Source organism: Vanellus vanellus (assembly GCF_965231255.1).
Source record: "Vanellus vanellus genome assembly, chromosome: Z".
Lineage (NCBI taxonomy): Eukaryota > Metazoa > Chordata > Aves > Charadriiformes > Charadriidae > Vanellus > Vanellus vanellus.
In genome coordinates, this window is record NC_138908.1 from 45,088,589 (window position 1) to 45,104,272 (window position 15,684).

At 44.8% G+C, this 15,684-nt stretch overlaps 1 protein-coding gene across 2 annotated transcripts in view; it reads left to right on the plus strand.

Moving 5' to 3' along the window:
* Positions 1 to 577: 577 nt before the first annotated feature.
* Positions 578 to 15,684, plus strand: part of TLE1 (TLE family member 1, transcriptional corepressor) — a 75,932-nt gene continuing 60,825 nt past the window's right edge. For both annotated transcript variants that reach the window (XM_082497544.1, XM_082497545.1), the window contains exons 1-4: positions 578 to 998; positions 1,757 to 1,857; positions 3,575 to 3,638; positions 3,732 to 3,776. In XM_082497544.1, the coding sequence (XP_082353670.1) occupies positions 975 to 998; positions 1,757 to 1,857; positions 3,575 to 3,638; positions 3,732 to 3,776 (234 nt within the window). In that variant the 5' untranslated portion in view covers positions 578 to 974. The remainder of the gene's footprint in view (positions 999 to 1,756; positions 1,858 to 3,574; positions 3,639 to 3,731; positions 3,777 to 15,684) is intronic.

A 15,684-nucleotide genomic window follows, 5' to 3' on the forward strand; every position in this document is an offset into this window, starting at 1 on the left:
TTTTAATCCTCCTCCCCACCCCCCCCTCCCCCCCGCGCTGACGGGGCGGGCGGGTTGGCCGGCCGGGCCAGCCAGCGGGCATTTTCGGAGGAGTTTTGTTGTTCTTTTGTCCCAGGGACCTCACTGCGACTAACGGGGGGAGCCTCTGCTGCGTGTGTGGTTCCCCCTCCTCGGCTCTGCCCTCCCGGCGTCTTCGTGCATGTGCTACTGGAGCTGCTCCCACCGGGGCCGGCTGTGCAGAGCCCCCCCCCGCCCCCTTCCTCCTCCTCCTCCCGCCTTCCTCCCTTCGCCTTCGTCGTCGCTCCGTGTCTTGCCGATGACCTGGCCCCTCCGCCGACGCCCGGGAGCAGCGCGGCCCTCCCCGCAGACTTTCTCTCTCCCCGCCGGCTTGCGACGGTCCCGCCGCTGACGCCGCGTCCCGCTCCCTCCGCCTGGATTTTCCCCCGCTTGGCAAGAGGCAGAAGTGGGGAGAGGAGTCGCCTCCGCCCGGGGTTTTCCGGCCTTACAATTGCATCGGCAACTCGCGAGCCCGAGAAAAGGGGGATCGTTGGCTCCAGGAGAGCGGCGGGGCGGCCGCCGCACCACCGCCCCCGCCCCACCACCGCCGCCTTTCCGTCGGGTCCCGTCCCGTCCCGTCCCGCCGCGCCCGGCTGCTGTGGGCGCCGCCGGAGGAGCGCGGAGCGGCGGTGACCGTCCGGAGCGCGGCCCCTCCGTCCCGTGTCCCCCCCGCCCCGGGCACCCCCAGCCCTCCCCGGAACAACAGCAACAAAGGACGCCGCGGCCGGAGGATGTCCCCGCGGCGGGGGCACTGAGCGGCGCCTCGCCCCGCTCCTGCCCGCGGCGGCGGAGGGAAGGCAGCCGGCGGCTGTCGCCGCTCCTGCCCCCGCGGCGCCCCGGGGCGTGAAGCCGGGGCAAGGCGGGGGGGACTCGCCGCGAGAACCGCGCTGCGAGGGAGCCCCGCCGCGGCCGGAGCCATGTTCCCCCAGAGCCGGCACCCCGTAAGTACGGCCCGGGACGCCGCTCGGGGGGGGTGGGGGCGCGGGGCCGCCCGGAGACCGAGGCGGGGGATGGCGCTGGCCCGGGCGGCGCCCCCCGCTCGCTACCGGCACTACACTCCCGCCCCCCACCCTCCACCCACCCCACCCCCCCCCCGGGTTGGGGACGGGGGGGCGGGAGCCCTCCCAAGTTTGTCCCCTCCTGGGAGGAGCGGCGCGGACGGGGCGGGGGGGACACGACGCGCCCCCTCCCTCGACCCCTTTTGTTTCGTCGGCAACTTTGGGGATGACGGCGGGAGGTGGCTGCCGGGCCGGGCAGCGTACCCCTCCCTGCCGAGCGCGGCGCCCGGGCCGGGGCCGGCCGTGCCCCCGGCGGCGGGGGTCGGCGGGGAGGAGCCGGCACGCCCCGCTTTCGGGTAGACGGCGGCGGCAGGAGCGGGTGGGTCGGGGCCGGAGCGGCTCCCGGAGCGCGGTTGGCCTCGGCCCCCCCTCCGTGCCCGTCCTCCCCCCCCGCAGATGAGGGACGGGAAGGTGGGTAACGAGTGCGCAGCGCTCCGGGGCGGGCCGTGCTCTACCTTTGCTTCTCCCTCTTCTTCCCTCCATCCCTCCCGGGGTCGGCCGCCGCGGGCGGTGCCGACCCCCCCTCCCCCCCATCATTCCCGCCCCCCCTCCTGCCCCGCCATCCCCATCCCTGCCCGCGGGGCGGCCGCGCCGTGTCTCAACGTGCCTCTCTCTCCCGGTGCCGGCCGCCGCCGCGCCAGACCCCGCACCAGGCTGCGGGACAGCCTTTCAAATTCACCATCCCGGAGTCGCTGGACCGCATCAAGGAGGAGTTCCAGTTCCTCCAGGCGCAGTACCACAGGTGAGCGCCGGCGGGGCCGCCTCGGGCACCGGGTGGGGGGGGGGTCTTTGCCCCGTGCCCGGCCGGGCGCAGGGGGAAGGTGAGGGGGGTGGTGGTGGTGATTTTAGGGGGGGGGGGGGGCTGCACTGAACGCCGCGTCCAGGCGGTGGCGTGCGGCGTCGCGGTTGAGCCCCGCCGCGGGACCCGGCGGCGGCGGCCGGTTCGGTTCGGGGCGGCGCGGGGAGCCCCGCTCCGGTCTCCCCGCGGGTGGTGGTGTCCGGAGGATGGGGAAGGTCGGGAGGAGGCAACCCTGCCCTGCCCTGCGCAGGTCCTCCTGCCGATGGGTGGCCCGGGCACCCGCGAAGGGGCGGTATTGTCGAAACTGGAGCGGTTCGGAGGTTTTATGCGTTAAAAAAAAAAAAAAAAAAAAAAAAACCGAAAGAAAAAAAAAATAGTATTTGCTGGGGATCCTTGTGGACGACTTTTTTAAAGTATATCGGGAGAAGACCAGCGCTGGCTCTGTGGCATGGAGCATTAAGGAGGCTAATTCTTGTGTTTGCTCATTTGTGCGTGGTGTTAATGCAGAGATTAATAAAATGCTAACGTGCGGTGCTTAAAGGGCCAAGAAGGGCTGTTAAAAGTACACACAAGTACGGGAGCACTCACACAAAGTTGCCGTGAACCTGCTGAAGCTGTGGCGGGCGTTTCTTATTGCTGCGCTGTCCTTCAGACGTTCTTGTTGCATTTGTGCTTCCTGCTCAGGTCCCTGCAGAGATTTAGGATATGGGATCTTCCGTACACAGGGCGTTAAGGGGCATTTATTCTTCCTAAATTTTGTGATGTGTGCACCTGCAAGGCCCGGATAGGGATAAAGTTTTCCCAGTTAGAAACTGCTTGGTTTTGATTAGGCTTCCTCTTTCTTACCTGTGATATTGTAGTCTTAGTCTTAACCTAAAATGGTTAGCTTAAGTCATTTATTAGTTTAGAAATGTAGTGTAAACTATAAACATTCAATATCACAGCCGTAAGTGAAAAATGCTGGCTCACACACTAACTATTCCCTAGGATGCTTACTGGTGTAATTAGAAAAAAAAAAAAAATCAGTGTACTAGAGAACAAAAGGAATGTTGAGGCATTTGCCCTCAGTGAAAGTAGTCAGAATTGTACGCCTGTTAATGGTGAGCTATACAAGTACCAAATGCAACTGCTTTTCACTTATAAAAGCAAAAATAGAAGACTTTCTAATAGATTATAATCAAAAGTTACTGATTTTTCAACCCGCGGTCAAGATAATATTAGAGAGTACTTAAGGTTAAGAATTATAGACATACTTAAGTTATAATTGTGGACATGAGTGGTGTTGCTTTAGCAGGTATTTACTAGATGTCGTATACAAAGAAATACCTCTATTTTACTACTGAGAAAGTACTTTGGAGATATTAAGATCCTGTTATAGCTTGAAAGTTGTAGCACTTCATAGCAGCTCTTTGTCAAAGCATGAGGATTGGATACGTTTGGGTTCCGGAGACAGTTTGAGTGTCATACAGCACCCATGAAATACCTTTTCATTCATACTTTGAGTACAAAGGCTGAACAGGAAATTTAAGTCTTTCTGTGTTTGCGTGTTAGTTTATGAGTTTTTTTTTTAATTAGCTGCTTCTGTGAAAATACAAATTAAGTGGGTAGATGTCAAAACGAATGACATAACAGTTACATTAAAGTGTGATCTATTTTGTAGCCTTAAATTGGAATGTGAGAAACTGGCAAGCGAAAAGACAGAAATGCAGAGGCACTATGTGATGGTAAGTGTATTTGTTTTTTCTTTATTTCAGCCTATACCTCCTAATGCAATGTAAGCCAGCATATGAAAATAATGTATGCTCCTTTATTTGCAGTATTATGAAATGTCGTATGGATTAAACATTGAAATGCACAAACAGGTAAGGCATTTTATTTTCTAAACCACAAAATCTGCAGTCTGTCTAGTGCATTTAAGTGTAGCTGTTCTGTTTATGTTCGGATGACTGTATCGTGTGTCTGAATCAATAGGCTGACTTGTAGCCGTGATTAGTAAACCTTTGCCTACCTGCTGTCAAATGAGGTATAGATTAGGTTGAGCGACAAGGCTTTCTTGGTATTGGTCCTGAAAGACACTGGCAAAAATGGGAAAGGTCTTGTGTCTGTGGTTTCAAAAATATAATTCAATGTTTTACGTGGTTTTCTTTTGTTGGTGGTAGAGCCTTTGATAAGTAGAACTGGTCTTATGTGTCTGTAGCATATGTAGGAGTAGTTGCTCAAATCCTTGCCATTTAAAGGTATGAAAAGATTAGTGACTTGGAAAGCTGTAGTTATGACTATGAGTTTGCAAGTTCCCATAAAATTCACACTTATGGCCACTATAATGGTGAATAAAAAGAGTATTGAACTGGAACAAGACACTAAGGACCTCATAAGAGAAGAAAAGCTAAATGATTGCTCAGCCCAGAGGACCCTCAATTGAGTAGTCATTGTCTGCCAAATAAAGCATTAATGGCAGGGTGTAAGTATTCTGTAGATATGCTGACATTCACTTTTTCATCAAGATGCTGGTACAATAAGTCTTTCAGAAATCGATGGCCTCTTACAAAAAATTATCATTAGATGAAGTTGCACAGTTGGACACATTTCAAAGTGCAACAATACAATTCTTTCGTGATGTGTATGTGCCATTTCATCTAAAACTCTTGTTTCATTAAATTAAAGAGCATGGCTGACCGGCTAGGGCACAGCGAAGAAATTGATTAGTTCAGGCTTTGGATCTTCAGTATATTCAAAGACTTTCATTAAGCAAGTGAATAGCAGAGTTGAATTTTGCTTTTGTAACTCTGAACTCTTTGATTTTTGTTTTGTTTTCCCCTAAAAATGTTATATTTGATAAGGTGGTATTGTAATTCCATGATAACTTTATGTCTGCAAGGCTGGGTAGGTATTCTCTTGGTTTTTAGAGGTACACTTGTTTGAATCCAAAATGCTAGTAAAAGAAAAAAAATATTATGACAACCTAATTTTTTTTTTTTTTTAAGTAATGCACTGAATAGGTAGAAATAACCAGAGTAGTGTTTGACTTGGTTCTGTACTGTAGCTGCAATAGTCTTCTTGTGTCTTGTGTTTTAGAAGAATGTCAGTTTTTCTGTGAGGTGACTTTTTCAGGCTTTGCGATTTGGAGATTTCCTTCTTTCTGGGATTGTTTTTTGTCTTCTCCTAACCAACTTTTTGGCACACAGTAACCTGTGCGGAAGCCAACATCTGTATAGGAGCCTCATTTAGTGTGAAATGGATGTTGTTTTCAGAACACCTTTGAAGAGAACGTGCAACTTCAGTAAATGTACTAGGAATTAACTTTAGATAAAATCAATTAAGCCCACAAGATTAAAGAGTGTCAGAACTACGGTTTCCACTTTGACCTTAACATCTGTGTACCGCAAGGGTTTAATGTTCTGTATATATGGCAACTATAATTACATACCCGGTAGGCAGTGATACTTTGTAAGCTTTTAAGATTTATGACAGAGCATTATATGTATGTTGGTTCTAGCTGGGGAGGGTAGAACACACTTGTGCTGTGTATGCTGTTAAGAGGAGAGTAAGCTTTTGAAGGCATAAATATGTTTTGCTGGATATGAGTCTCTGATACTATGCATTTACATGTTAAGTAATTCTAATTTCCAGTAAAAGTAGCAGCTTCTTGTTAAAGACTCTTGATTTAGATGCCTGCAAGGAGGATGCCAAATGGTGTTACAGTTCGGTATGTAGGTGGTCTTAGTGTTTTTTGTTTTCTGTAATCTGCCAATGACATTCTTCTGCATTTCCACCGCTAACGATAAGTTCTGAGGAGGCTTTTGGCAGATAGTAATCATAATTCTTATTAAAACTGGTGACGTCTAGCCCCAAGGGTGTAGCCAGGCTCAAATTGATGCTTTTTGCTGGCTGATCACCAGCGTGGCCTAAGTGCTCATTATGTTGTAGAGAGGGCCTTTGGAGCTCTCATTACGTTTGACAGGAATTCTCTCTAGGGGGAAACTGGGCATTAGCTAGACTCCTGACAGGCTGAAATTATTCCTGCTTTATGGCTTATAACCAAATGCTAGCAAGGCATCATCAGGGGACACGAAAAATTGTCATTTCTGACAACATCTTTGTTACTGAAAAATGCAGTGATGGGGAAACTTTCCGCTGAACAAGCTTTAATGTTTTTAAGGCCTGCCTCCTGCGTGGATGCTGCACTCGCTCTGTGTGAGGCCCTTCAGAGTGCTTGGGCTGCTGATTGGGAAAAAAAAAAAAAAACCCACCCAAAAAAAAAACCCCAAATTACACTGCAGCAGTGTTCCTTTATGCAGCGCAGTGCATACATCACTGTTAAGGTAGAGTCGCTCTGATAAAATGAAGTAGTTGCAGTTTCCCTGCGTGAGAAAGGGTTGATTTCTTGTACTGATGCAGTTGCAGCAGCAGTTACCTCTTGGTTCCGTAATCTATTACAATTTGACTAAAACAAAGTTAGTCCAGACTCAAATGTTGCTATAAACAGACTTAACTGAGGTGAACTTTCTGTACACAAACAGCTGTACTGCAGAGCTTTCCGCTTGAGTATGTTGCATTTGGGTCCAGAAATGGCAGTTGTAAGGCTTCCTTCACAACTTTAGCTTTGGCACTTTGTGGTGTTTAATTGCATAATTGTGTACTTAAATCCAGGTACTGCTGCTACATTTCAACCTGCTGGCTGGACAGGAGTTGGGAAATAATATTTTTGGCATATTTGTGGCTAGTTTGCATTTTTTTTGTCTTGTTTCTGTGTGCTTTCTTTTTTTTTATGAACGTCAAAGGTTATTTCTTAAGAGGATGTTGTATGTGTATTCTCATACTGTTTTCAGAGATAATTATTTTAATGTGAATAGTTACTGTCAAAGGTTTGCATACCTGAAATGGAAGCAAGCACCTGAGGATTTGTTTAGGATAGACGTACTTGATTCAGATATCATTTTCGTATGTGTCAAGAAGACAGAATGAATAAGGACTTTTGTGTGGTCTTAAGTTTCTCTTCTGTGTTTATACCATCCAAGTCAGATTTTTCCCAGTGTGACATCCATGGCTGGCAAAGCAGATGCATCAACCGTTAGTGCCAAGATGCAGAGTTGGTTGAGTGTTAAAAATCACGCCGCACTTAAAGGGTTGCTGCCCTTGGCTATTAGGGCAGTGCCTCTTTATTTTCAGCAGCTCTGTCTGTCATCTTCTGTCATAAGTCAGAAGATAAGGCTTCCTGTGCGTTTAATGCCTACATTGTTTAGGTGCAAGATTAGGTCTTGTTCGGTGGCAGGCAGCCAAAGAAAGAAAAATTCATCACTGCTGAACCAACTGACAGACTATATAAACTACTATAGTATGTGGGTTTCTGCTGTCCCACCGGTGACAGCTAGGTTTCCTTCTCTTTGGGTGGGTTATTGTGATCTCTGTGACCTGCCTGGAGGCAGACCTGTCATTCAGTGCCTTCCCTCTTGTAGCGGAGTACGCAGAGTCCCAAACTGCGTTATGTTAACCGACTGTACAAGAGTTTAAAATGCCTGTTTTAGCCTGGACTGTATTGTGGAATCGTTTCTAATGCTCTACGGCGAAGGACAGAATCTTCTACTGATATCTCATTAGAACATCAGTCTTCAGGAGTGGGTTAAATAGAAGAGAATTAAGGAGCTTAGTTAGCTCTCTACAGCTCCTGAGTAGGATGGCTGTGCTATTGAAAGGGATTTAAAGATAAATTAATTTTTTTTTTCTTTTTTCCTACTTGGCATTTTAATTATTGGAATGAAAAACTTCATGAATCCTTAAGGTTTTGGTGGTATGCGGTGAGTGTTTCAAGAGCATTTTACAGTTGGCACTGCCACATAAGACATGCTAAACCTGTTTTTATTTAAAAGAGAAAATGATAAGGTTGATTGGGATGTGATATTTTTCACTCAAAAAAATGTACTTATTCTACAAATACTGTGTTTCTAAATGAGTACAGTTATATCACCCGTGGACCCCTTTCAACCACAACTAGAGTTGCCAGTTTGAATGGGGAGAAAAGACTAGAGTAATGACCTCAGTTTTTTTGACTGTTGAGCCACGTGCAAGCTCGAGACCAGCACTACTGTTAAGAAGTTACCTGACAGATCCAGGGCACTGTGTGAAATATGTCTTTGTGCAGCTTTTAGATAACCATATTTTCAGATACCATCTATTATGCCAACTCCATATGCAACTTAATCCGAAAGTATGCTGCAGTGTAAACACTGTACCTATGTTAAATACTGCCTGATCATCTCGCATTTTAGACTTGTCTACCAGATTTCAGGTTCCTCACGGAACCACAGAGGGAGAGAGGAAACGTGTTCCCACCAGCTGCATTGTTGAGTCTCCCTTGCATTGCTAGAACTTAGGTTGCCGAATGTCTGTTGATGTAGTGGATGGATTGGCTCAAATGGACAAAACAAAACTTCCTGGTGTTTTTGGGGGGCAGGGAGAGAAGAGTAAGAGGGAAGATGCTTTGTGAATTTGTAGTACCCCTTCTGTCACAACAGATTCCATTGAAAAAGCTTAACGCTTTTTCTCCTTCTGCTGGTTGTTGTACCAAATCAAGATGAGCGTTTGATGAATTGCCTTTCCTCCCACCCTACTACAGCACTTAAGTGTTTGTAGCAAAGCAGTAAAATTGCATTGTGCCTCCTGTGCAAAATGGAAGATAGGATCTTCTAGATTTGATAGTAGGTCACCACTGGCATGCAGTAAAAGCCTTTAAAAACAGTTTTAGGTTAACTAGCACTTATCAGAAGACAGCACGGTACTGTTATTTTAAAATGATAACAGCTTTGAGTAGAACTAATGAGGTTATCTTTCCACTTGAAGTAAGATTTAGAGATATCTAATGGCAATTATGTCAAACACTACTATTTTCATCTTCTGCATAAGACTTCTTAGTTGGACTCTGGATGTAGCTATTTGAGCAATAGTAGTTGTTCACATAGTTCCTTTCAGAAAGGAGAAAAATAACAGGTGATGGAGAATTCCCGATTTTTCAGCATGTGTTAGTCAGAACAGCTAGTGTAACAGATCAGTCCTTATGATTTTTGGTGAGCCATGGCTTTTAAAATACTTGCAAATTGGTCCCATGTTCAACCTGAACTTGCAACCTGTGCTTTTGCAAGTATCAAATTTCCACCTCAAGTATTTTGTGGAGGTAATCTTGTGTGACATCCCTGGGCAACACTTTCCAGTGTTTGACCCCACCCTCATTGCGAAGAATTGTTTCCTCACTAGCTGGGACTTTTCCTCTCTGCACTGGTGACCATTGCCTGCCTTTTGTTCTTCTGCTGTTCACCTCTGAGACGCGGCTGGCTTAGTCTTCTCCATAATCACCTCTTTGTCAGCAATCAGATCTCCCATCCCACTAATCCTTCTCTTGTTGAAACGGGCAGGAATCTAACTTCTGCCTGGTATGTTGTGTGCTCCGATTCCCTGGTCATCTGACTTGTGTCACTTAGTGACTTGCTCTATCCTCCTTCTTGCCAAAGAAGGGGAACAAAAAGGGGAACATTTTACTTCATTCAACCAGCTGGTTACGGTTGTACTATTGCATCCTAGTGAGAGGTGTGGCCTTCATCAACACAAGGGTGTGGGGCCTGATGCGTATTGAACTTGTCCTGCAGGACACCCCCATGCCCACTAATGCAAAACTGCTTTCTAGTGGGCTTCTACCCTGGCAGTGCTGGTGTGGGGAGGAGGTTGTCCCAGCTGCAGGACAAAAAACAACCTGCGTTTGCTTTGAACGTGGTTTCCACTATCTTTATTTCATGGCCCCTCATTCTCAGAACAGATGAGTGGTTGATGCCTAGCTGCTTTTTCAATGCAGTCAAAACTTTCTATCTCTGTTGTAACCCATATGTGTTGACTCCTTTTCAGGTTGGGCAGTCCCAGTCTATAGTTGTGTAACTTTCTTTGGTCATCTTCCTCTCTTTTCCCTCAACCTTTTTTATTTTTAACTTAGCCTGTTGAAATGAGGGTACTAAAACTACATGCAGTTCTCAGGGTGCTGTGAACCAGAGATTTTTATTATAATATAATTCTGCTTTCTGGATGTTTTCTTTTTCTTTGTTTCTTTTTTTTTTTTTTGTCTTGTCTTTTCTTTAGTAAAGTTCCCAATATTGGATTTCTCTTTTGGCTGCCGTGAAATGCTGAACTGCTGGAGTCACATTTTGTATTTGAGTTCTTGCTCATGAACAATGGTTGTAAGCTCAAGAGCCATCACTTTACGTTAAGGCTAGGGATGGCTACTCCTAGTGTGTATAGATTTTATGTACAATTCTTTACGTTGACCACTCTGACCTGTGAGGTCTCTTTGCAGTTCTTCAGCCGCTGTTTTTACTTTGAATGGAATCTCTTAACGGAGCAAGCTTTCTTGCTCACTGCTTGCTGTCGTTTCCAGGCTGCACTGCTGAGCATATTCATGAAGCAGATTGCAATAAGGGCCCCTGTGAAAATCCACCGGTGACCTGTTTATGGCATAGTGCTGGAGATGATTGAAGAGTAGATTAGAGCTTGCCGAAATTGAGTTTATTCTTAACTGAACTCTAGTTTAAGTCTGACTAGGTTTAAAAATCAGTTATTTCCTGAGCTCGTCTCTTTTAAAAGAAGGCCTGGAGATGCACTGTTTTTGGTACTTAAATAGCCTGCCCTGTTGCTGTGTGGCTTCATATAATCAAGTGGAAACAATGTTGAATTCTCTCACTTGGAACTATAATCATGGTAGGTTTAAGTAAAATTGGATAGAAAAAGGTTTATAGCATTATTTCATAGGGCAGTAGTATTTAAAATTTGTAAGTGTTGAGGATTACTTTAGTCGTTAGCAAGCGTAGTTATAAAATATGCTTTCTAGTATGGGGAAAGCAGTTCAGGAAATTAATCAGTTTGGTAGGTTTCACTGAACTTTTTATAATGATAATAGCGTTCTGTGGCTAATGATAAATTGCACAGTGTTAAAGAAGACTGATCACTAATTGGGGATTGGCTGAGTTGCTCTCACCTTTTCTTCACATTCTTCAGACATGTGAACAAATTAGCACAGATGATTAAATTACAAATTAAAGTTCTTTGAGGGGTGTTGGGTAAGCTTTGTGTCAGGGCTGCTTATCTGGAAATATCTTGTACTTCTCAGGTGATCTGAGGAGCTAACTAGCCTTCTAGGCTATATGATGGCAAAACAGAGAACTGAGGTTAATTTGTGGTTTGGTGTAGGGTTGTTGTTTGTTTTGTTTTTTTTTTTTTTTTTTGTTGTTGTTTTGTTTGTCCCCTTCCTGCAGCAGCATGGGTGTTCTTTTTTCCTGTTCAGTCTTTTTTTTTATTCCTCTTGAAGCTTTTTGATGTTTGTGTAAACAGTCGGTCAAAGCAAGTTACTTGTAAGGTGACCAGTCAGTGTATTGACAAGAACAGACACAATAGAAAACTGCATTAGGAGGCAAGCCGTTGGGATTTGCAGTAAATATATTACAGAACACAAGTGAATTGCCGATACTGCTTGTTTAGCAGTTTGCAAGGGCAATGGTAGTATGGATTTTTGAATTAGAAGGGAAGGACTGTTCTTTCTCTGTGCTGGAACATCTAGTTGATGGCTGAGGATGAAATTGATTTAGAGAACAAAATGCTGCTGCCTTTATTTGTGCCATTTTAAAGGCTTCTATAGATTAGCAAGCAAAACCAAAAAGATAGCTTTCAATTTTGGAGAAGGGAAGCAAGAATGGGTATGCTTGTTCAGCTGCATCTGGTTTAGATATTAAGTCTATGAGGAAACCTGCTTTTGTTAGGTCAAGAAAAGGAAAGGACATCTGAAACTGGGTGTTTTTTATGATATGTGGAAATCTGCCTATTTATGAAATTGTTTTAAAGTATTCTAAAACCCCTGAATTGCTGTGGTCTCTGCTTTCTGGTATGATGAGCTCAACTTTTTTAAATGTAGAAATTTGAATTAAATCCCTGGGGGGATGGGATGAAAAACCCACAATTTCTTGGGGAACACACACCAAAAAAACACCCTAATAGAAAGATCATTCTTTTGCGGTGTTGCCACAACAGTTTCCATTTACAACAAAGTCTTTTGTTTGTTTGTTTGTTTTTAAAAAAAAAAAAAGCTGAAATGTTTATCGCTACTCTTCATGTGTGAGTTTGGGTGTGAGGTCATTCTAATTTTCTATTTTTGTAACCGGTTATAGGGCTTCCAGCTGCTACTTTGCAGACGGCTAGCAGTCTGTGGCCTCAAATGATGGATGTAAATTGCCAGTTGAGCAAACGAAATCTTTAATTAACAAGACCTGTGGGAAGCTCTTAGGTTGTTTCTTTAAACTGAGATAGGAAGAGCAGAGTCGCAGCACTAGAAGGGACCTAGTGCCTCCCTGTGTCCTAGCGGGATGGGCCATGCCAGTGTCGTTCCTGACCGGGTGCTCGTCCTATCCGTTCGCAGAGACTTAACAGCAGCAGTGACTCGCAAGCTCTCCAGGTAGCAGAATGCTTCTATGTCCTTGCTGTTGAAGTGCTTCTTCAGTCACAACTTCACTTTTTTCTGTTGCAGCCTCAGCTCTTTACTAAGCGTTTTCTTCCCCGGCCTTCCAGAACCATTTCGTATACCTCTACAAACTAACATTCGTTCCCTGAACGTTGTTGCCCAGCAGAAGTACAGTTCCCCAAATAAGTGCAGTGCTCCAGGGGAGGAAATGCCGTGCTGAGTAGCATAGAAGGTTTACTTAGCGTACGGCTTACTGCAGTGGCAGCCTTTATTGCAACGGCATCCTATTGACTTAGGTTCAACTTCTGATCCGCTGTGACCGAGAGATTCCTTCCTGGCCCATTATTTCCTTTTCCTTTATGTTCCTGTCTAGGCATGCTATGGTCCTTTATCCCCATTTATCCCTATCCTTCCTTTTCCTTTGTAGTCCATTTTTCCATTCACTGCAAAGTGAGTTCTGAAGCTATTCTCTGGCATATTCTCAGCTTGAAGCTCTCTGCAAATTAAGGATTAGGGCAAATGAAGAGATCTTCATGCTTGTTAGTGGGAAATACTGAAAAATACTGGGCCTATCATGCATGCAGACCTTCTTAATTTGCAGAAGAGAAGGATGTATTCATATACGGTTTACTCATCAAGGAGTTTTGTACTGGTTCCCGTGAAGTTTTAGCTGGGCTGAGCTGTTTGTATTGCTCCTGAGAGTGCTACAAGTGTCAAATTCTTAGTGAGGATGTTAACACCATCTGCTTCTCTTAACCATAGTTACTTTACTGTTTTGAACGTTGCATAATTTTGGTGTTGTTTACTGCTGAAAAATGATTCTAAGTTGTAATTTATATCCCTGTTTCACCTAGGTGTTTATGGATAAGAGACTTTTTAATGCCCCAAACTTAAGGAATAGTAATTAAGCTGGAGTGTCTTTGCTCCTTCATGTGCAGTTTTCCACCTGTTAGGCAGTGTCCTTTCATAGTTTCCTGTCCACTTGACATTTGCAAGCTCTGCAAGGTGTCCACCAGCTGCTCAGTCTTCACTAGTGTCCTCTTTTTATTTCATCAGGCCTAGTCAATTTGAAGACACTTTACTTGGAATGCTCTGATCTGTTCCTTTCCAATTTAAGCTGCTGCGTTGACCTCATATAAATAGTAATTAATACAAAATTATGTGGTTGGTGATGATTCTTGTATAGTTAAGACATGCAAAAAAGTATAGACTTTTTGGCCTTCTCGGTGTCCCTTGACCACATCTTTCCTTTTCTAATTGAGGGGATCAAGCTGTGGGTTTTTTTTTCTCCTCCCGAGTATTCTAACCTGTAAAGCACTAGCTTTACTTTAGCTGTTGCTTACTAGTGGCATATAGTTACAAAAATACGTGTTTGTGCTGTATATGTTCGTACTGCCTCACCTGACCTAGTTTCCACTTCCCGTATACTTTCCTGTTTGTATGAAGTCAGTTAAGAATTTGGGATTTAGTCTCTTGGCGCAATTCCATCCCTCCCCTTTTTCCTCTGTCCCTTCTCCCATTCTCGGGTGTATTAACTGTCATCCGTGTCCTTAATATTGTTTCATAAGAAAATATCAGCTCTCCGTAATGCCATTTTATCTCCCTCTCAGTAACAGGACCTATAAAGCTGACTTTGCCGGTTGGCCTGTGCCTTCCTGAAGTCTTACAGGCTTTTTCACTCTTCCTTCCTGTCTCGATGACTGTAAACCCTGCAGTGATTCAGTCTCAACCAAATTGTTTTTTCTTTGGACAGTTTCAATTGGTTCTTCTCTATTAGAATGTAATCTAGATGGTATCTCCACTAGTTTTTTCTATTTTGTAAGCAACAGAATATATATTAACAAAACAAAACAAAAAAACCCAAGGAAGAAACTTACTGACGTATTCCCAAGGTTTTGCTGAAAGATTTCCAACCCTTTTTCTCATGTAGTGAAAATCTCCATTAGTTTAATCTTCCTTCCAAATGCTGTGTGGTGGATAATTCTGATAGCTGCTAACAAAAGAGTTGTCAATCCTCTTAACTTGTTATTCGTTGGTGAGTCACCTGATGGCACCTGAAGCATTGATATGAACACCTTAAAATGGTGAAATAAATGACATTTAAGAGACAACAGTGCATGTGACTTACCAAGTAAGTTTCATTTGTCAGCTATTTCTAAAGTCCAGCTTATTGATTCCCCCCCTGCCATATTTCAGGTCCTTGTCTTGCTGAGTCTTGTTTATTGTCACTTGGCATGCTTATGGTTCTAGTCAAGTCCATATTCTACTGCTATTATAGTCTCGCTTTAATGTTGATAAGGACTAAGTCCTCACTTGGAGTTTTATTACTGACTTGCATACTGTAAACATATATGCTTTGTTTGAGGGACTTTATGCTCTAATTTTTAGAAGGTGTGTGTTTCTAGGCTCTTCTCCAGCTATGCAAGAGCTCTTTCTCCTGCCATCCCAATAAGGTGGCTTAGTGTGGCAAGTGCTGCAAGTATATATGCAGAAATTTGGATGTAGCTTGTGGGAGTGAGAGCAAAAACAGGAGGTAGTTTTAAAATAATGCTCTAAACTAAAGAAAAAGCCAAAAGGACTCTTTTCTGATAGGAGTGTAGTGGTTACAGATATACTGCTTTTCTATGCCTCTTTTCTTTTTCTCTTCTTTTTGTCTCCTCCTTGTTATTGTATAGTGTAGTGCTGCTCAGTTGTCCAAAGTAAATTAAGTTCTTAATGTCCTTAAGGGTAATAATGCAAAGCACGCTGGGTAAATTTGGAGACTGCCTCTTCTAGAGCACTGTAAGAGCACACGAGAGTGCAGTCCTGTGGGAAGAGGGGACCTCATCCAACAGCGTACTGTTCTCCCCAAAACCCTCTGCTCCCAGCTTGGTTCTCCTGATACCTTGGGCTGCTCTGCTACCTGATGGATGCTTCTTGTGAGCCTGTTTGACTTGCTGATGTGGTGGTCTACTAAGCTGGCCTTTTCTGTCCTCCTATAGTGGTGTTTCTCTGCTTGACTAGTTAGTTGAGATGTTGTACAAGTCCAAATGGCTCCAGCATGGTTTGAAGAAAGCGTGCCTCTGGAAGCAAAGGTAGTAAGACCTTCTCTTTTGGATTGGAGTCAGCATCTTATGGAATCTAAATAAAAGTGGGAACTGTGTGTGCTGGGAAGCCACTTGAAAGTGAAATAAAGCTGTGTGCTCACTTTGAGATTTGAATACTTATGTGCGTGTTGAAGGTTAGCTTAGGCGTGGAAACTAAGCTGTGGAACTAAAATTTGGATAAACACCCCTTTAGTAGTTGTG